The sequence below is a fragment of the Oncorhynchus nerka genome, linkage group LG21, assembly GCF_034236695.1.
Source record: "Oncorhynchus nerka isolate Pitt River linkage group LG21, Oner_Uvic_2.0, whole genome shotgun sequence".
NCBI classification, from domain to species: Eukaryota; Metazoa; Chordata; class Actinopteri; order Salmoniformes; family Salmonidae; genus Oncorhynchus; species Oncorhynchus nerka.
Window position 1 is genome coordinate 14,148,798 of NC_088416.1, and position 27,818 is coordinate 14,176,615.

A 27,818-nucleotide genomic window follows, 5' to 3' on the forward strand; every position below is an offset into this window, starting at 1 on the left:
ATCAGTGGTTTTGACCAGATAGACACCTGCAGACACACGGTATCGTGCCTCCCATGTACTCTCCTAAGAATGGACTTTTCTTTACCACGTATCACATGTACAAAACTGCCAATGGTTGAAAACTCTGCCAGCGATAGAAAATTCTGCCAGAGGTAGAAATCTCTGCCAGTGGTATACAGTGCATTCGTTAAGTATTCAGACTCCTTCACTTTCCCACATTTTGTTACGTTACAGCCTTATTCTAAAATTAAATATTTTTCCCCCTCATCAATATACACGCAATACCCCAGAATGACAAACCAATAACAGTTATTTTTTAAACATTTTTGCAAATGTATTTAAGTATTCAGACCCTTTGCTATGAGACTCGAAATTGAGCTCAGATGCATCCTGATTCCATTGATCATCCTTGAGATGTTTCTACAACTTCATTGGAGTCCACTTGTAGTAAATTCAATTGATTAGACATGAGTTGGAAAGGCACACACCTGTCTATATAAGGTCCCACAATTTACAGTGCATGTCAGAGCAAAAACCAAGCCATGAGGTCAAAGGAATTGTCCATAGAGCTCTGAGACAGGATAGTGTCGAGGCACAGATCTGGGAAAGGTACATAAAAATGTCTGCAGCATTGAAGGTCCCCAGAACACAGTGGCCTCCATCATTCTTAAATGGAAGAAGTTTCGAACCACCAAGACTCTTCTTAGAACTGGCCGCCCGGTCAAACAGAAATCGGGGGAGAAGGACCATGGTCAGGGAGGGTGGTGACCAAGAACCCGATGTTCACTCTTACAGAGCTCCAGATTTCCTCTGTGGAGATGGGAGAACCTTCCAGAAGGACAACCATCTCTGCAGCACTCCTCCAATCAGGCCTTAATGTAGCAATGATTAAATTGTCAAAATGTATTTCTATGGACAATTCAGTGAACTGTTCTGTGAAAGGTGTTGGCTAGAGATGACATGCAGGAGCTTGCAGGGATTTGTAGTCTTGCATGTCGTTTACTTTGATGCTAATTAGCATTTTAGAATCCGAGAGTAAAGATACAAATACTTGCATCAATATTTTTGTGTATTTATTATGGATCCCCATTAGATCCTGCCAAGGGAGCAGCTACTCTTCCTGGGGTTTATTATGGATCCCCATTACTTCCTGCCTAGGCAGCAGCTACTCTTTCTGGAGTCTATTATGGATCCCAATTAGTTCCTGCCAAGACAGCAGCTACTCTTCCTGGGGCTTATTATGGATCTCAATTAGTTCCTGCCAAGGCAGCAGCTACTTTTCCTGGGGTTTACTATGGATCCCCATAAGTTAAGGTCAGGAAGCGTGCCAGCCTGCCTGAACCGCCCCTTTCGAGCAAAAGGTATAAATGATGGGTTATGAACTAACAGGTACAAATGATGGGTAATGAACTAACAGGTATAAATTATGGTTTATGAATTAACAGGTATAAATGATGGGTTATGAACTAACAGGTATAAATGATGGGTTATGAACTAACAGGTATAAATGATGGGTTATGAACTAACAGATATAAATGATGGGTTATGAACTAACAGGTATAAATGATGGGTTATGAACTAACAGATATAAATGATGGGTTATGAACTAACAGATATAAATGATGGGTTATGAACTAACAGATATAAATGATGGGTAATGAACTAACAGGTATAAATGATGGGTTATGAACTAACAGATATAAATTATGGGTTATGAACTAACAGGTATAAATGATGGGTTATGAACTAATAGGAATAAATAATGGGTTATGAACTAACAGGTACAAATGATGGGAAGATATACTGAATTTATACTGTTTTTCATACTAAGATGGACCAAGATATGTGTTGCTTTTGCACATATTTGTTCATTGGTTTAGCAAGAGTCTGTTGATTGGTCTGTCATTGGGTTAATTTCTATTACAATATGTTCTAATCAAATCAAGCTTTATTTATACAGCACATTTCAGAAATGGATGCAACACAATTGCTTCACAGGATTAAAAAAAATAAAAAACAATGAAAATAAACAGAAATATTTACTTCACAACAAACATAAGAGGATAAAAAACAGAAGAATAACAACTGAAAGACTAATGAGCACCCTAAGGAAATGTCATTGATTACAATATTAACAATTGGATGCAACATCCAACCCTAACAAGATGGACCTGCCAGCACAGGTGTAAGAGAGAATAAAGTAGACGGCACGGGTCAAAATTTTGATTTATGACCCTGTGTCCAGATGACGTATACATGTCCAAATATGGGCCTCCGGCCAGGACATCCTGTTCTTGTGGTCACGTGTTAGAGGGTGTGTTATTTTATATCTATATTGCATCCTTTGAAGTTGTCATGCTGATTGATGTCTAGGGACCTGGTTGAACTGGTGGTTTCTGTGTATGAACTTTTGAAAGAGTATGGCCCCACACACCCAGTTTTAGTGCCTTTATGGTTGCTATCTAATGAAGCAGGAATGTCCGGGGTATTGGCTGTGGCAGACGCATTATAAATAAAAGACCAGAACAAGGCATGCGACCCCAGAACAGTAAACAATATTTTAAAAATTAACATTAACGGTTTCCTGTATGTGAAGGAGAGTCAGACCAAAATGCGGCGTGGCTATTGCGATCCATGTTTAATGAAACAAAGTAAACACGAATCAAATACAAAAACAATAAACGTAACACGAAAACCGAAACAGCCTAATACTGGTGCAAAGTAACACAGAGACAGTAACAAGGACAATCACCCACAAAACCCAACACCAAACAGGCTACCTAAATATGGTTCCCAATCAGAGACAATGACGAACACCTGCCTCTGATTGAGAACCATATCAGGCCAAACATAGAAATACACAAACCAGACACACAACATAGAATGCCCACTCCGATCACACCCTGACCAAACAAACATAGAAACATACAAAGAAAACTATGGTCAGGGTGTGACAACAACCATTAAGATTAATTGTCAGATTCAACAGATCTCTTTGTTTCTTGGGACCTAGAACAAGCATCTCTGTTTTGTCCGAGTTTAAAAGTAGAAAGTTTGCAGCCATCCACTTCCTTATGTCTGAAACACATGCTTCTAGCGAGGGCAATTTTGGGGCTTCACCATGTTTCATTGAAATGTACAGCTGTGTGTCATCCGCATAGCAGTGAAAGTTAACATAATGTTTTCGAATGGCATCCCCAAGAGGTAAAATATATAGTGAAAACAATAGTGGTCCTAAAACGGAACCTCTATGAACACCGAAATTTACAGTTGATTTGTCAGAGGACAAACCATTCACAGAGACAAACTGATATCTTTCCGACAGATAAGATCTAAACCCGGCCAAAACTTGTCCATGTAGACCAATTTTGGTTTCCAATCTCTCCAAAAGAATGTGGTGATCGATGGTATTAAAAGCAGCACTAAGGTCTAGGAGCACGAGGACAGATACAAAGCCTCGGTCTGATGCCATTAAAAGGTAATTTACCACCTTCACAAGTGCAGTCTCAGTGCTATGATGGGGTCTAAAACCAGACTGAAGCATTTCGTATACATTGTTTGTCTTCAGGAAGGCAGTGAGTTGCTGCGCAACAGCCTTTTCAAAAATAATTGAGAGGAATGGAAGATTCGATATAGGCCGATAGTAATTTTTAGATTTTCTGGGTCAAGGTTTGGCTTTTTCAAGAGAGGCTTTATTACTGCCACTTTTAGTGAGTTTGGTACACATCCGGTGGATAGAGAGTCTATTATAGTTTATTATGTTCAACATAGGAGGGCCAAGCACAGGAAGCAGCTCTTTCAGTAGTTTAGTTGGAATAGGGTCCAGTATGCAGCTTGAAGGTTTAGAGGCCATGATTATTTTCAGCATTGTGTCAAGAGATATAGTACTAAAAGACTTGAGTGTCTCTCTTGATCCTAGGTCCTGGCAGAGTTGTGCAGACTCAGGACAACTGAGCTTTGAAGGAATATGCAGATTTAAAGAGGAGTCCTTAATTTGCTTTCTAATAATCAGGATCTTTTCCTCAAAGAAGTTCATGAATTTATTACTGCTGAAGTGAAAGACATCCTCTCTTGGGGAATGCTGCTTTTTAGTTAGCTTTGCGACAGTATCAAAAATAAATTTCGGATTGTTCTTATTTTCCTCAATTAAGTTGGAAAAATAGGATGATCGAGCAGCAGTAAGGGCTCTTCGATACTGCACGGTACTCTCTTTCCAAGCTAGTCGGAAGACTTCCAGTTTGGTGTGGCGCCATTTCTGTTCCAATGTTCTGGAAGCTTCAGAGCTCTGGTATTTTCTGTATACCAGGGAGCTAGTCTCTTATGAGATTTTTTTGCAGCTTTTAGGGGTGCAACTGCATCTAGGGTATTGCGCAAGGTTAAATTGAGTTCCTCAGTTAGGTGGTTAACTGATTTTTGTCCTCTGACGTCCTTGGGTAGACAGGGAGTCTGGAAGGACATCAAGGAATCTTTGTGTTGTCTGTGAATGTATAGCACGACTTTTGATGTTCCTTGGTTTGGGTCTGAGCAGATTATTTGTTGCAATTGCAAACGTAATAAAATGGTGGTCCGATAGTCCAGGATTATGAGGAAAAACATTAAGATCCACAACATTTATTCCATGGGACAAAACTAGGTCTAGAGTATGACTGTGACAGTGAGTAGGTCCAGAGACATGTTGGACAAAACCCAGTCGATGATGGCTCTGAAAGCCTTTTGGAGTGGGTCTGTGGACTTTTCCATGTGAATATTAAAGTCACCAAAAATTAGAATATTATCTGCTATGACTACAAGGTCCGATAGGAATTCAGGGAACTCAATGAGGAACGCTGTATATGTCCCAGGAGGCCTGTAAACAGTAGCTATAAAAAGTGATTGAGTAGGCTGCATAGATTTCATGACTAGAAGTTCAAAAGGCGAAAACGTCATTTTTTGTTTTGTAAATTGAAATTTGCTATCGTAAATGTTAGCAACACCTCCGCCTTTGCGGGATGCACAGAGGATATGGTCACTAGTGTAGCCAGGAGGTGATGCCTCATTTAACACAGTAAATTCATCAGGCTTAAGCCATGTTTCAGTCAGGCCAATCACATTAAGATTATGATCAGTGATTAGTTCATTGACTATAATTGCCTTTGAAGTAAGGGATCTAACATTAAGTAGCCCTATTTTGAGATGTGAGGTATCACGATCTCTTTCAATAATGACAGGAATGGAGGAGGTCTTTATCCTAGTGAGATTGCTAAGGCGAACACCGCCATGTTTAGTTTTGCCCAACCTAGGTCGAGGCACAGACACGGTCTCAATGGGGATAGCTGAGCTGACTACACTGACTGTGCTAGTGGCAGACTCCACTAAGCTGGCAGGCTGGCTAACAGCCTGCTGCCTGGCCTGCACCCTATTTCATTGTGGAGCTAGAGGAGTTAGAGCCCTGTCTATGTTGGTAGATAAGATGAGAGCACCCCTCCAGCTAGGATGGAGTCCGTCACTCCTCCGCAGGTCAGGCTTGGTCATGTTTGTGGGTGAGTCCCAGAAAGAGGGCCAATTATCTACAAATTATATCTTTTGGGAGGGGCAGAAAACAGTTTTCAACCAGCGATTGAGTTATAAGACTGCTTCAGAGCTCATCACTCCCCCTAACTGGGAGGGGGCCAGAGACAATTACTCGATGCCGACACATCTTTCTAGCTGATTTACACGCTGAAGCTATGTTGCGCTTGGTGACCTCTGACTGTTTCATCCTAACATCGCTGGTGCCGACATGGATAACAATATCTCTATACTCGCCAGTTTTAGCTTTAGCCAGCACCATCTTCAGATTAACCTTAACGTCGGTAGCCCTGCCCCCTGGTAAACAGTGTCTGATCGCTGGATGATTCGTTTTAAGCCTAATACTGCGAGTAATGGAGTCGCCAATGACTTGAGTTTTCAATTTGTCAGAGCTAATGGTGGGAAGCTTCTGCATCTCAGACCCCATAACGGGAGGAGTAGAGACAAGAGAAGGCTTGGCCTCTGACTCCGACTCGTTGCTTAATGGGGAAAACCGGTTGAAATGTTCTGTTGGCTGAATGAGCGACACCGGCTGAGCATAGCTAAGTGAATTAAATACTACCAGCTACCTAACTTCATATTAGCTAGCTATCTTGATGTATTTATCACTATAAAAAATTTAATTCAAATGCATTTGTAGGTAGCTAGCTAACAGCCATGGAGGAGGGTGAAAGGATAGCAGCCCCAACTGTCAGTGAGAGAGCAGGCTATTCTGGAAAGGGCAGGTACTTTTGTGTAGTTCCTGTCCCTAGAAGTGAGGACGGAGGTAATAGTAACATAATATTTAGTGTGGTGTAATTTGACTATAATGAAGTCTGTTTCTTGTGAGGTTTTCTGTCCTCAGATAAAAAGCTACATGAAAGTCAGTCTACATATGAAGAGGTCCCAATGAAGAGCAGTGGTTCTCAGTCCTGGGGACTCAAAAGAGGCACATTTTTGTTTTTGCCTCAGCACTGCACAGCTGAATCAAATGATCAACTCATCATCAAGCTTCAAGTGGTATTTATGTATTCATTTGTGATGCCATCCTTGATATGATCCTGTTATTGTTACATGCTACACATGCACATATGTGTGTCCATGCATCTATCAATACAATGTTATCATGATTTGTTATCAGGGATATTATACTTTAGTAATCCACAATGACCTGGAGATGTAAAAGTCTAATAATTACATTGTCTTCCATATTCCTACAGATACCTTGTAACGGGAGATTCCTTCAAAACGATTGCCTACAGTTACCAGGTAGGGCACTGCAAGGTTGGTTGACCAGGGTCATCTGGGACTGCCTCCTGGAGGAAATCAGGTGTGTGAAGGCTACCTGTGTCCTGCGTAACTTCATGAGGATGGACACGAGGACCAGGGGCGGATCCGCAGCTCACCGCCGTGTCCCAGAGGAGAGGTCTGCTGCTCTGAAGGATGTTTCAAGGATGGGGTCCAACAACGCAGCAAGAGAGGCAATCCGTGTGTAGGAAATCTTCACCTCCTACTTCTTCAAAGAGGGTGCTGTTCCCTGGCAACACCATAGACTACACTATGCACAACCAAAGGCTCTTTTAGGAACCATTCACATTGCAATAAGAGTATTCTTCCATTTATTTAGGTATGTCAACTGCAGTTATACAATTCACAGTTTCTCTCCCTTTGATTTCTACTTCTCATGTGAGGGTGCAGTTTAGGTAAGGGTGTGATGTCTATGCAAAAACAAAACAGGTTATTTTAAGTCACCCATATGTATCAATCTGATTGATGGATTGTGTTGTGCAGTAAGCAGGTTCACATGTATAACTGTGGCTCCTTCCACCTTCAAAAATAGGCAAGAGGGCCAACCATAATTACGCTATAATTGTTTGTCCTTGTGGGTCCGTTCATATTTTTCAGCATAAAGTACTCTGCAGCCACTTAGTGTGGTGTGGACACCAGGTGAGGCCACACACACACATTCCTGTTGAACACTGTCACTTTAACAACCTTATTTTCTCCATAACAGTCTCTCTCCTTCACTTCATCCCTCTCTCCCCTTCTCCCTAAATCCTCTAGGTTATATCAGCTGTGTCGGTGAACACCTCCTGCATCTGAACTGTCCACATCGAGGGCACAGCAATCCAGCCTTACATTCTGGCACAGAGACTCATTCGGGACTTCTCCATAGACGGGGGGCTGGTTTTGTGGCTGTTGGACTTCCTGAGCCAACACTCACAGTGAGTCAAAATAGGTCCCCATGTGTCGGATATACGCAATACCAACACAGGCTCTCCTCAGGGATGTGTTTTGTCCCCACTTCTGTACATCTTGTACACTAATAGTTGTACTAGTTCCCATACTGACAGACACCTCGTTAAGTTCGATGACACTGCCTTGATCAACCTGTTGCATGATGACGAGGAACATCATGGCCCGGTCCTAGATTACTTTGTAGAGTGGTATGAGGAATCACACTTGGTCCTCAATACCAACAAGACCAAAGAGATGTGCATAGACTTCAGGAAGCGTACAACACCTACCTCTGCAACATCTATCAGAGGTCAGAATATAGAAATCGTAGAGGAATATAAATATCTGAGTGTCCTTTTGGACAATAAGCTTCAGTGGAGTAAATGTACAGACCTGATCTACAAAAAGAGCCAACAGAGACTGTACTTTCTAAAATGAAGTTGGGTTCTTTTAATATAGACTGTACTATACTGACTCTGTTTTACAAATCCTTTATTGAGAGTATTTGAACTTTTTGTATTGTTTGTTGGTTTGGCAATGCCACTATCAGCCAGAGAAGCATGCGGAGGAGGATTATTACCACAGCAAGCAAGGTACTTGGAGTCAAACAGACAGGCCTGGATGAAATCTTTAAGGTCAGAGCCCTCCGTAAGGTTCTCAAAATAATTTTAGACCCAAGCCACCCCCTGTACCTGGACTTTGAATTACTCCCCTCTGGGTGCAGGTATAGGGCACCCCCCAGCAGGAAGAATAGAACGAGACAATAATTTGTGCCAGGTGTGATATCCCTCCTAAATAGCTCCGGCAAATGTTCCCATTGACCCCGTAAGGCCAGCAGGCTAGTCTTTTCTTCTTTAAAAAAAAAAAGTTTTACATTTTTTTTAAAAATGTTTTATTTCTCATTTCTTACTATTATTATTCTTATTGGTGCGTAACTGTTATGAAAGTTGTTTTGTCAATCGTGTTTTGTATTTAAACGCCACTTTGAATGTGTACATGACACTGCAACAGAATTTCCCTATGGGGACAATCAAGTCAGTAAGTAAGTAAGCATGATCAGATGTGAGGGGTCACTTGGTCAGGTCAACAGGAAGTATTATTTAAGATATGCTTTACATTGAAATACAGATAGATGCAGTAGTCCCAGAGTTAATGATCCAAGGTCAGTTTTTCATTTCACCTCCTGATTGATGACTAACAAGGCTTAAACATGCTCTCTCTCTCCATCTGTCTCTCGTCTGCAGATATGTTTTGATGTGAGAGGATGCCAACCCCCAGTCCCATCATCGCCACCTCACCTGCTTTTAAGATAAACATTGTGCCGACTAGACACTTATGTAATTGTGATGAACTGAGAGAATATTTATGTAGCACTGTGATTCATTAATCCTGTGCTGCCTTCCCTGCTCCTTTGAGCTTAACTCTGTCCCTTTTTGTCTGTAACACCTCTCTCGCCACCTCCTCTTTCTTCCTCTGTTTTTATAATGCACATCAGATGTGCATTGAAGTACAGATTGAACTTGTATTTATAACACCTGGATAATGAGCTTTTCAATAAAGCGTTTCACATTCTCTACTGGTTGAAATTATGTGTATTTTGATCAAATACTCCACCTATCCTGTATTTATCAGATCAATACAGATGACGGGCATTAGATGTTGAGATGAAGCGGTGTTAGAGTATTTACATGATGCATAGGAAGTGTAGTGTAGTGTTTAACATTATATTTCTATATATAGTAATTAACTAGTTAAATCCTGTTTCTAGTCTATTAGTTATAATGTGTAACCATTGAGGTCCCAGGACCAAGATTGGTAAAGTGTATAATTGTATTACATACATGCAGACACAGAGTCATTCAAAGACTGGAATTTGATACTCCTGGTATTGGATATGACTGAAAAATAATCTCAAAGACATTCATACCTAAATTGCACCTTTATTTGCCAAGGTAGAGTACATGATCAGTGAATATATTAAATGTACAGGCTACAATGCGGGGATCTCATGCATGGTAATAACTACATGTATATATGACTTGCATCCTTGGTACAACATATTATATTATACTCAATCCATAGGCTTTATTAATGTCATTCAGGCTGTTTTGAAGTTGATACAACTGGCTATGATAGCTGAGGTTCATAGCTAGGTTCTGAACTAATATGTATACCAAACGTTTGGGTCCATACACAGATCGGCTAGATATCGAGCTACACATCCATGGGCATACAGGGATTTTAATCATCCACTGCACAATAAGCAAGAACATAGCTGGCTACGTTATTTCATCTATCTGCATGGTAAATATCAGCAAGACAAGCTTACACAATTGTACATTCAATTTGCAGTAAATTCTTCAGCTAGCTAGAGTCTATACATCCACTGTTTCACAAAACGGCAGCCTGGTTTGCTGGTTGTTTCAGGAGTCCCTAAATCACTTCGGCCAGTGGTCCCAGTTGAGCATTTATTTCTGTTAAATGGGAAACAGCACGTTAGCTGTGCAGGGCTTAATGGTATTGATGGCTGTCGATGGCAAAATCCCTTGCATCACATTTTCATACTGGGGAGACCTGACGTTCGCGATCTCCCCCTATCTGCAAGCGGAGAGATCGCGACACACCTTATTGTCATCAGAGTTGAACTAACCAATAAGAATGCTTGAACATTAAATACACATTTCTTTAGAGGCAAGTGGAAACATAACCAACCCTGTTACATAGGGGTACCCCTCTCCTAGTATTTATGTCCGCCATCTTTGCTGAAGAAAGTCTGACAGTCACTAGTGCAGCAGCAGCCTCCCCCGGTCATAGTGCCGCCCTTAAGAATTGTAATGTGATGGAACGTTTGACGAAAGAAAAAAAAAAATCGCAGAAAAAAAATCGATTGACTGATATTGATTTATTTAGGGGGGTTAATTAATATTTTAGGACTAGCGTCGTCTCTGATTCCTACCCTTTAACTTTTTGTCTGAAAATTAAATATACATTTTTACTCAACTGCGTTACCCACTCCAGTCAGCAGATGGCGGTATGGGAATTTAAGGAAATGCTGTTAATGTGACGTATCTAGTGGACGGAACGCTTCTTTCAACAGCAGCAACAGTTGGTCAGACACCTCGGTAGCTGAGTAGACAAAATAGACGAACTAGTAGAGCTCTTTAGACGCTTTAATGTATATTAACCACTGTGTTTTACACCCACTTCTGTCGTCTAGTTAGTTATCCGATTGAATTTCATATCTACGGTGGTGTTGTTATTAGTCAGCTAGCGGGCTGGTTAAGTTAGCATTAGCCTAGTTAGCTTACATCCTCGACCATGAGCTCACTAAGCTACTCTCCTTCTGCTAAAGAAGAGGGTGTCTGCTGGACGGAAAAAGATGGACTGTGGATGAACGTTGTCGTGAAAGAAGAGGAGGAAGAAGAGGATTTCTCAGTAAAACAAGAAGTAGATGGTGAGGCTGTTACAGTGAAAGAAGAAGAGAAAGACGTTTCAGTGAAAGAAGAGGAAGATGCGTTCAGAGTGAAAGAGGAGGATGGGGAGATGACTGTCATATCCAAAAAGGAGGAAACTGGATTTCTGGGCCCGGTTTGCCAAACGCATCTTAAGGCATCCAATGGTTCTAACGATGAACTTAGCCGTAAGATGGTTTTGAGAAAACGGCCCCTGATTAACACTAGTAAGTACTGTCTTAAATACAGAAGCACAAACTGCAGTTGGTAAACATTGAACTGATGTTTGGTGTTAAAGGGGAAATATGCAATAGCTACATCCATATTTTGACTTTGTAATTATTTATTTATAGCCATTGATTCTTGAAGAATATAACACATGCCTCATGAGCTTAGTTCAACTGTTGTACCCCATCAGAACCCCAAATAACCTTTTCTTACTCCAATGTTTAGAAACAATGTAAATCAACACTGTATATCCTCAAAACGTGGATAAAACGAGTTCAGCTCTGGGCTATCCCCTGAATTCACTACACCATAAATACAAAGACTGGCCATCAATGAGGTCAAAATTATGGTTTTAAACAGATTTCAAGGATATATAGTATATTCTAAGAATTCATCCATGATGTCATAATGATAGTTTAACCAGGTTTCTAGGCTATATAGTATATTCTAGAATTAATCCATGAGGTCATTGATAGTTTAACCAGGTTTCTAGGATATATAGTATATTCTAGAATTGCCAGTGAAGATTTCCTGTGGGGGTCAAGTTATTAGAGCTGTTGATAAGTCATTGTATAATATTCAGCCAATTTTTTTCATGCCATTACATGAAAGGCGAAACATACCTAGATTCAATAATATTCATGAATTGGTTTAAAACCTTTGTTTTAAACCCTTCTCAAAGTAGGTGCCTGGATGGATTTGTAAAAAATGGTTTGTCATGAAACACTATTTTTACATTAAATTTTTTTTAACCTTTATTTAACTAGGCAAGTCAGTTAAGATTAAGAATAAATTCTTATTTCCTGTGATGGCCTACCCCGGACGACGCTGAGACAATTGTGCACCACCCCATGGGACTCCCAATCACGGCCGGTTGTGATACAGCCTGTAGTGACGCCTCAAGTACAGAGATGCAGTGACTTAGACCGCTGTGTCACTCGGGAGCCCCAAAATCATGTTCTAGTGCTGTCCTCAACTAAAATAAATCTTGGTCAACCAAGAGTCATCTGTTCTTTCTACCAATCGCTCCATGTGTTTTAATAAAATCAACTATATGTACGTAACTTGTCTGATGCTTTAAGCATGCTGTTTGATTAAATAATAACAGATACACAAGTTACTTGAGGGAGCCAGTCATCAATATAACCGAGAAAAACTCTCCTTCTGTCATTTTGCTCCCAAAGTTTTCAGTAATTAACTACACCAGCGGTTGTTAAACTTTTCCATTTAGAGTGACAATGTATCTTACCATTTCTACCGAACTGCGTGCCAGTTATGATTTTCATATGCACATTTTTGTGAAACAGTTTCATTTAATTTATAATAGTATCTCAAAATCATTGTCTGTGATTAAACTACATTCTATCTAAATCTAAATGAAAATTATACAAATCTAAAAGTAACTTTTATTGCCATTGCCAACCATGTAAAAAAAAAATGCCTACATAACAAATAAAAACATTGCAGCCTGCAGGTAGAAAATATCCTGATAAAAACAAATATCCTAGAAATCACATTTGCATGTGCATGGCCTGTCTACAACAAGCTTGAAACATTGTATCAACTATCAACTGCGTCCTCCAAAACTTGTGCTAGCAAGCTTGCAACATTGTATAAAATATTCTGGGCCCTCAGAGTTTCCCGCGCCTGTGAGTTTGGGATAGACACATCTGTCGGCTAGTTGGGCAAAGGATTAAAAGTAATAAGGTATTTTATGACAGTTCCACTGGATCAGATAATTACATTTTTCCCTTTCATGCCTTTGTGAAAATATTTTACGAAAATACTTTGAAGGAACTATTGTCGTATGCAATTGATTTTGATTAGACTTAGTTTACTTGCTGTTTGAGGTGAAGAAACATTTGCTTTGAGAAGCTCCACAGCTCATTTAGTGGTGGTGCATTAAGACAATCAGAAATACTATCAGACATCCCCAAATGTGCACATTTATAGGCCTACATTCTCGTGCAGGCCAGGTAGACTAGTCCTACTTCTATATGTGTAATTAGGTGTGCGTCCTTACTCAACATTGACAGGTGTGTTTCAAACAAAAGACAATGAATAAATTGGAAAAACTGACGCATCTTGCGGGGTCAGGTCTGGGTGGTCTGCCAGGGGCCGTTTAATTTAGTATCCGTTTGGATCGGCATGGGGAATGATTGTCTTTTCCCATTGTATGTTGTACCGAAGTTGACTGACTGAAAGGGAGTGTAACTTTATGATTATTGTTGGATTCTAAACTTTGAACTTAATCAAAACATGATAGTTTAGACGCAGAGTATATAAAGGAATGAGATCTGTAGAAAGACAGAGTGGCTGTGGAATGTGCTGGGTGGACGGGAGGAGATCACAGGATTGCTTTAGGGGAAGAGGATGGACATCTGTGGATTAGGCGAAGGAGGGGTTGAGGTCAGGTCAGATCCCCTGAAGGGAGTAGGAAGGGTTTAGTATCCTGTTACCCTCTTCCTGTCGACCCCGAAGATGTAATGATTGGAGAGAAGGAGGAGTTTCCAAAGTGGGGTATATATACTTGTAATGGTGAGGACATGTTTTTGTCTGATCTACAGCTGTAACGACTCTTTGGGAGGAATTGAACTTGGTTAAGCTTCTCTAGTGTCCGTGAGTTAATTACTCTGAAAAATTAGAACCTAACACTATAATTACTGTTCCCTGAAGGAGGGAACCGGGGTGCAATACCTTTTTGGCCCTACCCCTTCCTGGGTCGGTGAAGAGCGGTATTCAATTTAACCCTTTCACACGTACCATCACACGGGTGATTAGAACACTCATTTAGAATGCTCGTTTAGAACAGCAGTTTCGAATGACGCAACAATCAGCGTTTGAGGTGCCCACACTTTTTTCAGAAACTATTTACACAAACACGGTCCTTACAAAGTTATGTCCATAATGTCAGCAGTTTATTTTTGGATGAAATGTTCAGATATTCACAGAAGTAAATATAGCATAACACAATCATCCTAACCGGAAAAATGTAGGCTACATTTGTCCTAGCGCTGAGGAAAGATTGACCCAACACAGTCATATTTTCTAACTCGGCTGACATGAACTGCAATATGAATTAGCTAATAGCAATTACTATATATAATTAATCACATCACGGGTGAGCTCACCATTGATCGAAATCACTAGGTAAACACTTTATAGAAATCGAAAGTAATCCGACGATTAGTTTCAGCGCACAGCCATGCATTTTTTCCTCACAGAAACCGAAGATAATAAGAGAGGACGAGATGAGTTTGGTCTGTTTATGTTGAAGGGGTGTGTCATCTACCGTCGTTCACATCCCACCATTAATTTCCGGAGGTCCTCAAAATATGAGTGAACTCTTACTCACCTCATTTTGTTATAACATCTTTGGTCAAACAGACGTGAAACACAGAATGCATTGTATGTCAACAAACATGTTTACACAGTTGGAATTAGCTTAGCTCATCATAATCAGTACAACCGTCAAAAAAGTATTTTACACACATATGTGCCCATTACAATCTGTGCAAGAATCGGAATGCATGATTTTTTCACCTAGAATTGAAAACGTGAATAAAACTGTAAATACACAAATAATTGCCACACAAAACATTTTCTGATAGTGATTTATTGATACAAGTGGCGCGTGCCGGCAGTCAACCACGTAACCTCCCACTCTGCGGCCATTCAGTGTTGTTGTTTATGTATGTAGCTAGTGAGCTAAGCTGTAGCATTAACAATGTATTTCAAAAGGAGACTCACAAATGTGGAAATATTCTGACAATGAGTCTGAAAGTCAGGAATCAGATTCTGACAGTGACAGTGAGGAGCTGCCCCCCAACCTTGTAGCCATTGAGAACCCTGAATCTGAATTTCCCTTGTCCACTGACAAAGTACCAGGTCCCTTTGAAGATGCTGGTGGTGATGGAGGCAGACCGACAGTGGATGAAGTATAGGAGTTCTGTGGTAGCTGGAAGGCCACCAGTCATTTCACCCCTCCTGGCCCTGCTGTTTGCTTTGACGAGTCCCAGTCTGGAGTGCAACGCCCCTTGCCATTTCCAACTGAGGCAGAGTGCTTCAAGTTGTTTCTGACAGAGGAGCTGGTGGGAGACATAGTTGAGGAGACCAATCGCTATGCCTTAGAGCTACAGGAGAAGAGAGAGCCAGGAGTGAGGGTGAAACTCGCTAAATGGGTGACAACCACAATTAGTGAAATGTGTACCTTCCTGGTGACAGTCCTTCTCATGGGAATAGTAAAGAAGAACTCCCTGAGAGAATACTGGAGCACAGATCCTATGTTTGCAACTCCCTTCTTTGCCACCCTCTTTTCCCAAGATCGCTTCCTAGTTCTGCTGCGATGCCTGCATTTCGTCAACAATGCTACTGCCATCCTAAGTGACCCGTTATACAAAATAAGAAATCAGCCTTATCAGCCTGACATCAGCATTTGGTCGGGTCTTTGTGCCATACAAGGACCTATGCATTGATGAGTCCCTGATGTTATGGAAAGGTAGGCTGGCGTTCCGTCAATATATTCCCTCCAAAAGGCACAGGTTTGGAGTCAAGTTCTTTGTCGTGTGCGGCGTGAAGACAGGATTTGTCCAGGATATCATAGTTTACACAGGGTCCACCACTGACATCAAACATTATGAGGGGGCTTGGGGTGTCAGGCTCCTCATCTCGGCAAGGGACACACTTTGTACGTGGACAATTGGTACAGCAGTCCCACACTCTTCCAGCATCTGCTCTCCAACAGCACAGGGGCCTGTGGCACAGTCAGGTTGAACAGGAAGGGGATGCCGGCATTCGGATGCAGGAAGATGCAGAGAGGGGAGGTGGAGTTCCAGGAGAACGGTCAACAGCTGGCAGTAAAGTGGCATGACAAGCGAGACGTCCATGTCCTCTCCACTGTCCATACAGCAACCATGTCGGCCACAAGGAAGGTGGACCACCTGACGGGAGAGAGAAAGATCAAACCAGATTGTGTGCTTGATTATAACCTCAAAATGGGGGCCGTGGATAAGGCGGACATGATAAACAGCTTTGTGGAATGCACACGGAAAACGAACAAGTGGTATAAGAAGATATTTTTCCATCTGATCGACACTGCTGTCCTCAACGGCAGCATAGTTCACCGCCAACTAACAGGTGAGATGATTACTGAACAAGGTATTTTTGTAATTGGATGTACAGTTCACATACAAATCCATTGACTGACTGACCTGACAGGTGACTTGACAGGTGCCCAGCCATGATACTATGCCTTTAGAGATGGGGGTGGAAATGCAGTTGTTGTTCAGTCACTGCATGGTTATTAAATATGGGTTATGCATATTCAGTTTTTTGTCCTCTAGTAAAACAAGTTGTTGAACCAACTACCAATACTGCAATAAAATAGATGACTATTACATATTGGCATATGTGTTTTCTTGCTGGGTTTTCATCCAGTAAAACTGTTAAGGAGTGTACGTTAGCATACAAAAGCTGTCCTCGTTCTTCAGCTCCAAAGATGTCCAGCTCCAGTTATGATATTGGCAAATAATGTTTGTGGTTTCTGAAAGTACAGAATAAAGAAGAATTATTCATTAGAATACAATATAAGGATATAGGAATAAAACAATACTATAAAGAAGTAACATAATAAACACTGCTATAAAAAATAGTTTATTGCATTGACAAAATCACAGATTTGAGTTATAACAGTAAAGAAGCTCCGCAAGGCAGGGCAGAACAGAGCTATGCTGAATAGACAAACCATGGTCATATTTTTTTATTTATTTAACTAGGCAAGTAATTTAATTACAAATTATTATTTACAATGATGTTCTACACCGGCCAAACTCGGACAACGCTAGGCCAATTGTGCGCTGCACTATGGGACTCCCAATCACAGCCAGTTGTGATACAGCCTGGATTTGAACCAGGGTGTCTGTAGTGACACATCTAGCACTGAGATGTAGTACCATAGACCGCTGAGCCACTTGGGAGTCATAAGGCCAGGGTAGCTTCAAAATTCAACTCAAGCTAATAGTTCTCTGACGCAACTAGCATTGTTTTACAGAGCTAATAGAATAATGTGGCTACATAAGCACGATTGACTATAACACCATAAAGGTTATAAAATGTGTAACGTTACCTCACGTGTCCGCAGTTATAAGGAATATATTATGATCCATACATACAGTGAGCTACAGCAGAAACGGCATACGGAAACTATTATAACGTAATAAGGCACTTACTTTGATAGAAACGAGCTAATAGAATAATGTGGCTACATAAGCACGATTGACTATAACACCATAAAGGTTATAAAATTAGTAACGTTACCTCACGTGTCCGCGGTAATAAAGAATATACACAAATATATTATGCTCCATACATACAGTACGCTACAATAGAAATGTGTAATGAAAATGTGAACACGTGTGCAGATCCTGTTCTGACGGGAGATGAGCAAATGTCTGCAGACGTGAACTGCACAAACAATTGGGAAGTGCTTGGGGAATTTTGTCCGTGTCAGAAATGTTCCAAAAATGTAATTGTCCGCAAAAGTAAAAATGACTATTTTTATGTGAATGAATGAGGAGGCGGAACACACCTAAATTCAAACTGTTTTTAGAAATAAATAAATAAAAACATTTGAAATTGAAGTTGAAACGACGTATAAATATAAACAGGCTGCGTGGGCAGCGCGGATCAAATGTGCTGTTACGTATCAATCACATTCTGGAATGGAGAGAACATTCTAACATCACGTGCATAAAAAAACTCACTCTGGGGCGACCGTTAAGAGATATTTGGAACTCACGCATGAAAGGGTTAAGGAATAAACCCGAGCCTCATGCTCATCACCTGTGGAAGGCAGGGCTTCGAGTGAGGCAAATGTAATAGTATGTTGTACCTAGTTTCCCTCCTTCAGGGAACAGTAGTTATAGTCATAACGTTACGCTTGTCATATGAACTTCAACTTAATTACTGATCTTGCTGTCTGACATTTTTTTTGTATTCTGAAATGCACTCGACCTACGTGTCATTTAGTGGCTCCTTATGTTACGCTGGGAAAACAGTTTGTGGGCACAGAAATACTAAATCATTTCAGAGTTTGCTAAATCCAATGTTTTTTAACTGAGTCAACTTGTAATCCAAGATGGTGTAGCAGTATGATGTGTTTGTATTTTTTTTGTATATATTGTAATATATTTCAATATTTTTCTATGTTTAAATTAAATATACCTTCCGGCAACCCGCCTCACCCAATGTGATACGGATCTGCTATTTTTGACCTTATAGCTAGAACCTCCATCAGAACCTAGCCATCAGAAGCTAACCAGCTAATTAGCTACTAGCTATTTTGTCATTGTTCGCCACTGCTTGTGGCCTTTACCTTTTTAGCTCAGACACCAGCCGCTTTTAGCCTGGATAATACCTTCCAGTCTGCACAGCGCAATTTCAACCCTGAGCATATTGGACTGTTTTTCTCCACTACATCACCGTATTCCTGCCATAAGCTAGCCTTGAAGCTAGCCTTGAGTCAGACCCATCTCCCAGCCTACTCAGTGGACTCTATGATCACTCGGCTACACAGCTGATGTCTCCCAGACTCTTCACTAAGACGAGTAGAAGCCACTACATCACTGGATTCCATTTTAAAGGCTCTGGACCTTTGCAACGGAGTGGCTATAGTGGCTAACACCCTTGTCCCGAAGCTAGCACCATTTAACCTCAAGCCAGGTGCATCTCCCGGCTAGCAAGCATAATTACTCCAGCTACAATACCTCTTTTGCAAATTGGCCTGGACCCTTTGTCAACACCGAGCCCCGCTGATCCATCACGACTGGTCTGCCGACGTAATTCTGTCCGATGTGCCCTCAACCGGCCTTTGCAGGACGTTGGTGACACCATTGTCCCGAAGCTAGCACCAGTTAGCCTCGAGCCAGGTGCATCTCCTGGCTAGCGTAGTAACGACTATCTAACGGCTTCCCTGTTTCATATATTCCTATTCACTGGACCCTATGATCACTTGGCTACATAGCTGATGCCTGCTGGATTGTTCATTAATCACGGGTCTCCATTTTGTTTATTTTGTTTATCGGTCGGCCACAGGCTCAAAGTCAAGCCCTGTGTGTAGTTAACTGACCCTCTCTGCCCATTCATTGCCATTTTACCTGTTGTTGTCTTAGCTGATAAACTGTTGTCTTACCCGTTGTTGTCTTAGCTAGCTCTCCCAATCAACACCTGTTATTGATTTATGCCTCGCTTTGTTTCTCTCTAATGTCAATATGCCTTGTATACTGTTGTTTAGGGTAGTTATCATTGTTTTATTTTACTGCGGAGCCCCTAGTCCCACTCAACATGGCTCAGCGAGCTCTTTTGTCCCACCTCCTACACATGCGGTGACCTCGCCTAGCATAACTAATCCCTCCAGAGATGCAACCTCTATCATCACTCAATGCCTAGGTTTACCTCCACTGTACCCGCACCTTACCATACCCCAGTCTGTACATTATGCCTTGAATCTATCCTACCATGCCCAGAAATCTGCTCCTTTTATTCTCTGTTCCAAATGCACTATTCGACCAGTTCTGATAGCTTTTAGCCGTACTCTCATCCTACTCCTCTGTTCCTCGGGTGATGTAGAGGTTAACCCAGGCCCTGGGTGTCCCCGGGCGCTCTCATTTGTTGACCTCTGTAACCGTAAATGCCTTGGTTTACATTTAACATTACATTTAAGTCATTTAGCAGACGCTCTTATCCAGAGCGACTTACAAATTGGTGCATTCACCTTATGACATCCAGTGGAACAGCCACTTTACAATAGTGCATCTAAATCTTTTAAGGGGGGGTGAGAAGGATTACTTTATCCTATCCTAGGTATTCCTTAAAGAGGTGGGGTTTCAGGTGTCTCCGGAGGTTTCATGCATGTTAACATCAGAAGCCTCCTCCCTAAGTTTGTTTTACTCACTGCTTTAGCACACTCCGCCAACCTTAATGTCCTTGCCATGTCTGAATCCTGGCTTAGGAAGGCAACTAAAAATTCTGAAATTTCCATCCCCAACCACAACATTTTCCGTCAAGATAGAACTGTCAAAAAGAGAGGAGTTGCAATCTACTGCAGAGATGGCCTGCAAAGTTCTGTCATACTTTCCAGGTCCATGCCCAAACAGTTTGAGCTTCTAATTTTAAAAATGATTCTCTCCAGAAATAAGTCTCTCACTGTTGCTGCCTGTTATACAGACCCCCCTCAGCTCTCAGCTGTGCCCTGGACACCATATGTGAATTGATTGCCCCCCATCTATCTTCAGAGTTTGTTCTATTAGGTGACCTAAACTGGGATATGCTCAACACCCCGGCCATCCTACAATCCAAGCTAGATGCCCTCAATCTCACACACATTATCAAGGAACCCACCAGGTACAACCCTAAATCCGTAAACATGGGCACCCTCATAGATATTATCCTGACCAACTTGCCCTCCAAATACACCTCTGCTGTTTTCAATGAGGATCTCAGCGATCACTGCCTCATTGCCTGCATCCGTTATGGGTCCGCGGTCAAACAACCACCCCTCATCACTGTCAAATGCTCCCTAAAACACTTCTGCAAGCAGGCCTTTCTAATCGACCTGGCCCGGGTATCCTGGAAGGATAGTAGAGGATGCCTGGTTGTTCTTTTAAAAGTAATTTCCTCACCACCTTAAATGTTTTTATTTATTTTTATTTCACCTTTATTTAACCAGGTAGGCAAGTTGAGAACATTTTCTTATTTACAATTGCGACCTGGCCAAGATAAAGCAAAGCAGTTCGACACATACAACAACACAGAGTTACACATGGAGTAAAACAAACATACAGTCAATAATGCAGTAGAAACAAGTCATATATACGATGTGAGCAAATGAGTTGATAAGGGAGGTAAAGGCAAAAAAAAAGGCCATGTGGCAAAGTAAATACAATATACCAAGTAAAACACTGCAATGGTAGATTTGCAGTGGAAGAATGTGCAAAGTAGAAATAAAAATAATGGGGTGCAAAGTAGCAAAATAAATAAATACAGCAGGGAAAGAGAGTTGTTTGGGCTAAATTATAGATGGGCTATGTACAGGTGCAGTAATCTGTGAGCTGCTCTGACGGCTGGTGCTTAAAGCTAGTGAGGGAGATAAGTGTTTCCAGTTTCAGAGATTTTTGTAGTTCGTTCCAGTCATTGGCAGCAGAGAACTGGAAGGAGAGGCGGCCAAATAAATAATTGGTTTTGGGGGTGTCCAGAGAGATATAGTCGCTCTGGATAAGAGCGTCTGCTAAATGACTTAAATGTAAATGATATACACCTACTGGAGCGCGTGCTACAGGTAGGTCATGCTATGGTGACCAGCGAGCTGAGATAAGGGGGGACTTTACCTAGCAGGGTCTTGTAGATGACATGGAGCCAGTGGGTTTGGCTAAATAAGCATGCCCCTTTCAAAAAATGTAGAACTAAGAACAGATATACTAAGAACAGATATAGCCCTTGGTTCACTCCAGACCTGACTGCCCTCGACCAGCACAAAAACATCCTGTGGCCTACTGCACTAGCATCGAATAGTCCCCGCGATATGCAACTTTTCAGAGAAGTCAGGAACCAATACACACAGTCAGTTAGGAAAGCAAAGGGTAGCTTTTTCAAACCGAAATTTACATCCTGTAGCTCTAACTCCAAAACGTTTTGGGACACTGTAAAGTCCATGGAGAATAAGAGCACCTCCTCCCAGCTGCCCACTGCACTGAGGCTAGGAAACACTGTCACCACCGATAACTATACGATAATTGAGAATTTCAATTAGCATTTCTCTACGGCTGGCCATGCTTTCCTCCTGGCTACCCCAACCCCGGCAGCTACTTGCCCAAGCCCCCCCAGCGTCTCCTTCACCCAAATCCAGTTTTTCTGAAAGAGTTGCAAAACCTGGACCCGTACAAATCAGCTGGGCTAGACGATCTGGACCCTCTCTTTTTAAAATTATCTGCCATCATTGTGGCCACCCCTATTACTAGTCTGTTCAACCTCTCTTTCGCATCGTCCGAGATTCCTAAAGATTGGTACGCTTACGCGGTCATCCCCCTCTTCAAAGGGGGTGACACTCTAGACCCAAACTGTTACAGACCTAAATCCATCATGCCTAACCTTTCGAAAGTCTTCGAAAGCCAAGTTAACAAACAGATCACTGACCATTTTGAATCTCACTGTACCTTCTCCACTGTGCAATCCGGTTTCTGAGCTGGTGCACCTCAGCCACACTCAAGGTACGAAACGATATCATAACCGCCAACGTTAAAAGACAGTACTGTGCAGCCGTCCTCATCGACCTGGCCAAGGCTTTCTACTCTGTCAATCACCGTATTCTAATCGGCAGACTCAACAGCCTTGGTTTCTCAAATGACTGACTTGCCTGGTTCACCAACTACTTCTCAGATAGAGTTCAGTGTGTCAAATCGGAGGGCCTGTGTTCCGGACCTCCGGCAGTCTGGGGGTGCCACGGGGTTCATGTCTCAGACCAACTCTTTTCTTTGTATATACCAACGATGTTGCTCTTACTGCAGTTGATTCCTTGATCCACATCTATGCAGGCGACACCATTCTGTATACATCTGGCCCTTCTTTGGGCACTGTGTTAACAAACCTCCAAACCTTCAATGCAATACCAAACTCCTTCTGTGGCCACCAACTGGTCTTAAACGCTAGTAAAATTAAATACATGCTCTTCAACCGATCTTGCCTGCAGCCGCAGCCTGACTAGCATCACTACTCTGGACGATTCTGACTTAGGTATTTGTTTTCCACATATTCTAAGTGTCTGGTTACACTGTAAACTCTCCTTCCAACCCAAAATTAAATCTAGATCAGCTTCCTATTTCGCAACAATGCCTACTTCACTAACGCTGCCAAACACCCTCATAAAACTGACTATCCTACCGATTCTTGACTTCGGCGATGTCATTTTCAAAATAGCCTCCAACACTCTACTCAGCAAACTGGATGCAGTCTATCACAGCGCCATCCGTTTTGTCACCAAAGCCCCATATCGCCAAACCCACTGGCTCTATGTCATCTATAAGTCTTTGCTAGGCCGCCTTAACTCTGCTCACTGGTCACCATAGAAACACCCACCCATAGCACTCGCTCCAGGAGGTAAATCTCACTGGTCATCCCCAAAGCCAACACCTACTTTGGCCGCCTTTCCTTCCAGTTCTCGGCTGCTGCCAATGACTGGAACGAATTGCAAAAATCGCTGAAGTTGGAGACTTTTATCTCCCTCACTAGCTTTAAGCATCAGCTATCTGAGCAGTTTACCGATTGCTACAGCTGTACACATCTGTAAATAAATAGCCCATCCAACTACCTACCTCATCCCCATGTTTTATTTACTTTCTTTGCTCTTTTGCACCCCAGTATTTCTACTTGCACATCATCATCTGCACATCTATCACTCCAGTGTTAATTTACTAAATTGTAATTACTTCGCTACTATGGCCTATTTATTGCCTTTCCTCCATACTCCATTTGAACACACTGTATATAGATTTTTCTATTGTGTTATTGACTGTACGTTTGTTTATCCCAAGTGTATGTAACTCTGCTGTTTTGCTTTATCTTGGCTAGGTCGCAGTTGTAAATGAGAACTTGTTCTCTACTGGCCTACCTGGTTAAATAAAGGTGAAATAAAAAATAAAATCATAACTTTCTTGACAACACCCAAATGGATACTGTCATTAATGCGGTTTTTCAATATTTACACATAGTTCTTAATACTGTAGCAAACAATATATTAAACAGGACATTCAAACGAGCCATACAATTATACTCCAAAGTAGTGTGAAATGTACTCATAAGCAACCTGGAAATGGAAGTTACTCCCCTGAGTTTTCCCCCATTCACAGTCAGAATACATTGTGAAAAACTACAATTTTGCTCACCATTTTTGCTCCAGGCAGATATAGTACATCCATAACTATCAGTTTCCTCATTGGCAGGCAGGAGTTTCTGCAATCAAATTGTCCTCGTGTCTCAATTTTAGCAAACACAAAAGGGGCCTATATTGGAGACCAAAAGTCGTCTGGCACACTGCTTAGAGTTTCAACAGCATGAATTACTTATTTCTAGCCTACAATCATCAATGTCACTACTAATGTGAAACAAGACAAAATATGACTATTCTTGCTCATTTTAAGACAATTGTCAAGTAATTTTAACATTCATTACAGACGTCAATTGTTGTACAATATCATGGCTATGCTGTTGGCATCACCTTTTACAGTGGATTACCGTTGTTGTGGGCCTTTAATCATCTGTCTGACTTTGTTGTTCACGCAGGAGAGAGACGTGACAATCGTGGATCCTCTGGGGAGCCTCGACAACCTTGTGATGCTGAAGAGGCAGAGAAGAGTCTCTCCAGATCAGAACACCTCAATAAACACCCGCAGAGATCCACAGGGAAGAGAACTCACTGCTGCTCTGACTGTGGGAAGAGATTCACCTCATCAGGCATTAAAATTCATCAGAGAACACACACAGGAAAGAAACTTTTTAGCTGTGATCAATGTGGGAAGAGTTTTGGTCAATCTGGAGAGCTGACAGTGCACCAGAGAACACACACAGGAGAGAAACCTTATAGCTGTGATCAATGTGGGAAGAGTTTTACTACATCTAGCACTCTGACTTTACACCAGAGAATACACACAGGAGAGAAACCTTATAGCTGTGATCAATGTGGGAAGAGTTTTAGTCAATCTGGCCATCTAGTTTTACACCAGAGAACACACACAGGAGATAAACCTTATCGCTGTGATCAATGTGGGAAGTGTTTTGGTAGATCTGACCATCTGGTATCACACCAGAGAACACACACAGGAGAGAAACCTTATAGCTGTGATCAATGTGGGAAGAGTTTTGGTCAATCTGGCCATCTGGTATCACACCAGAGAACACACACAGGAGAGAAATCTCTTAGCTGTGGTCAATGTGGGAAGTGTTTTGGTAGATCTGGCTCTCTGAATCTACACAAGAGAACACACACAGGAGAGAAACCTTATAGCTGTGGTCAGTGTGGGAAGAGTTTTGGTCAATCTGGAGTGCTGACATTGCACCAGAGAATACACACAGGAGAGAGACCTTATAGCTGTGATCAATGTGGGAAGAGTTTTGGTAGATCTGGCTCTCTGACTCTGCACAAGAGAACACACACAGGCGAGAAATCTTTTTGCTGTGATCAGTGTGACAAGAGATACTTTGATAAAAGATCTCTGATCAAACATCAGAAAATGCATACATGAAGGAGTTATTTCGTGATATCAATGAAAAAATGTCACAATGTAGAATGTTTTTAACATTGTAGTAGGAGTATTTTAAGGAATTTCACAATGTAGAATCCTAAACGTTTGCCCCATTCAATTGATTTCAGCATGATATGGATATTAGCCTTTGGAAAAATCCAGGCTCTGAATTGAAAGAGTACTATTTATGTGATTTAACAAAAAGTGACTAACACAAAAAGAGCTGTGTAACACTTACCATGTTGGTGACCCACTTGAATCAAAATGCAACACTTCAGAATGTAGCTAGCTGTTTTCTACAAATTGTCCTCTAACCAGTGATGTACACATTATTCCCAGATTCCGTGTGGTTTTTGAGCTTTTAAAAGTAACAGGACGTGCAACCTCATCTCTCTCCTCTCGGCACAATGGATTTCAACATGATATCGATGAGTGATGACAAATAAGTGTTGCGTTCCTTAGTTTAGCGACCCCTAAATTTAAATGCATCACTCCAATCTGTAGATGACTGTCTTCTGCAGGTTGTCCTTTAACCAGTTAGGTAAAAGATATCTGAAAATAAAATATCTGTTTTTTTTAGTCGTGTTAGTTTCAACAACCCTTACAACCTGATTTCCCCCAAAATCGATATCAGTGAATTATTGCTACTTGTCAAAACAACAGCATTGCTGGTGCTTGTGCAGTTTTTAAGGAGCTTGTTTAAATAAATACAAGATATATGATTATTGTGGCAGATGTTTGTGTATATTGCACATGTTATGTTTAGGTTTTTAATTTATCCCAAACTGTTTCTGCATATTGGTTATTGATTTGGACACGTTAAAACTGTGTTTTGACAGTGGCCTCGCCCATCTTGCAAAATGTCATTGAAAAGACGTTGAAAATATGACTATGTAACCAAATATTTAATATTTCCAATTCATGTAACATTTAGTAATGATTATTATTAATGCAACCAACTGACAATTTGGTACAATTATATTGACATTGTTTCCCTTCTTTTATAATATCAGGGTTCATTCTCAGATGTGCCAAACCAAATGTACTAGAGCATGACATTGGGGACTGGGTCCCGATCCAACAACATGCCTATCTAGTGAACCCTGAAAAGAGAGAAGCTCCGCAATGAGGTGGAAAGTTACTACGGATATTGCAGGAGTTTCCCCTTGAAATCAGACATGTCCTTGGTAAGGACAACTTGTTGCTGATTGTCTCAAGGGTGGGCAGTTAAAAATATTTGTGTTTTGCGTTTAGCCAGTGAGTTGCCATGGATCACAATTTATTTTTACTGCGCGTTTTTCCGTTTTGTAGAAAGGTTTTGTTTGGGCTCGTTTCAGAGGGACGAGAGTTCTAGAAGCTAGTGAGTTTTAGGAAGACGGGAGTTCTAGAAGCTAGTGGGGAAAAAACATTTTTTTCTTGTTTTAATTGTTGACAGCCGGTAGACACCATGTTTATATTAGTGAAGGTGTAGCATTTTAGTTGATTATAATGTGAAATGGAAGTTGTTTTCTGTTGGTAAGCATTGTCTTAAGGTGTTAGTCTTTGGTTTTTCCATTTTATGATTTGAGGTTTGATTTTAGCATGTCTTGCTCGTTAGCACGTAGGACGCACTGATTGGTGTCACCTTGTTAGTCACTATGTGTTACACTTGTGCTGGCTTGTCCATCTCGTTCGTGGGAAGGTGTTTCACCTGAGCTGGTCCAGGTTCTATTTAAGAGTGTGGCCCAGTGCTCCAATTGTCTTGATAGATGTGACAAATCAACACCTTTTGTTTGCTCCACCTTTTTGGTCAAAGATGTTTTCATTTCAGGTTGAAGCTTCTTTCTGAAGAGAGCTTATTTTTTTAAATGAATCAATACAAGCAAACAAGATCGGTTCCGGGGATTGGTATGGCAAATACCTTACGATTTGCCTGGACTGAAAAGGAGATGGAACCGTGGAGTAGAGAGACATTTGGAAGGACCATTTTGATGGGATGCCTCAGGATAGAGGTGAAGGAAGTGCTCTGCCTTCAAGGGAACCCGAATGAGAAGGCTTTCGATGTGACGTTTCACAAAGAAGAAAAACATGACGAAGTAATGAAGAT

General features: G+C 41.4%; 1 protein-coding gene and 1 long non-coding RNA gene across 3 annotated transcripts; both read left to right on the forward strand.

The window, feature by feature from the left end:
- The first annotated feature begins 5,016 nt into the window (after positions 1 to 5,016).
- LOC135563673 (uncharacterized) lies at positions 5,017 to 9,299 on the forward strand. 2 transcript variants are annotated; one of them, XR_010460431.1, is made up of 4 exons: positions 5,017 to 6,546; positions 6,747 to 7,473; positions 7,591 to 7,751; positions 9,009 to 9,299. It is a non-coding gene; the product is annotated as an uncharacterized LOC135563673 (long non-coding RNA). The 2 variants fall into 2 exon arrangements; XR_010460430.1 differs by having other exon boundaries at positions 6,747 to 7,751.
- Positions 9,300 to 10,845: 1,546 nt separating this feature from the next.
- Positions 10,846 to 26,455, forward strand: LOC135563549 (zinc finger protein 664-like). Its single transcript, XM_065006338.1, has 2 exons — positions 10,846 to 11,443; positions 24,774 to 26,455. The coding sequence occupies exons 1-2, from the start codon at positions 11,083 to 11,085 to the stop codon at positions 25,730 to 25,732; spliced, it is 1,320 nt and encodes a 439-aa protein (XP_064862410.1). The 5' UTR covers positions 10,846 to 11,082; the 3' UTR covers positions 25,733 to 26,455.
- Positions 26,456 to 27,818: the final 1,363 nt, after the last annotated feature.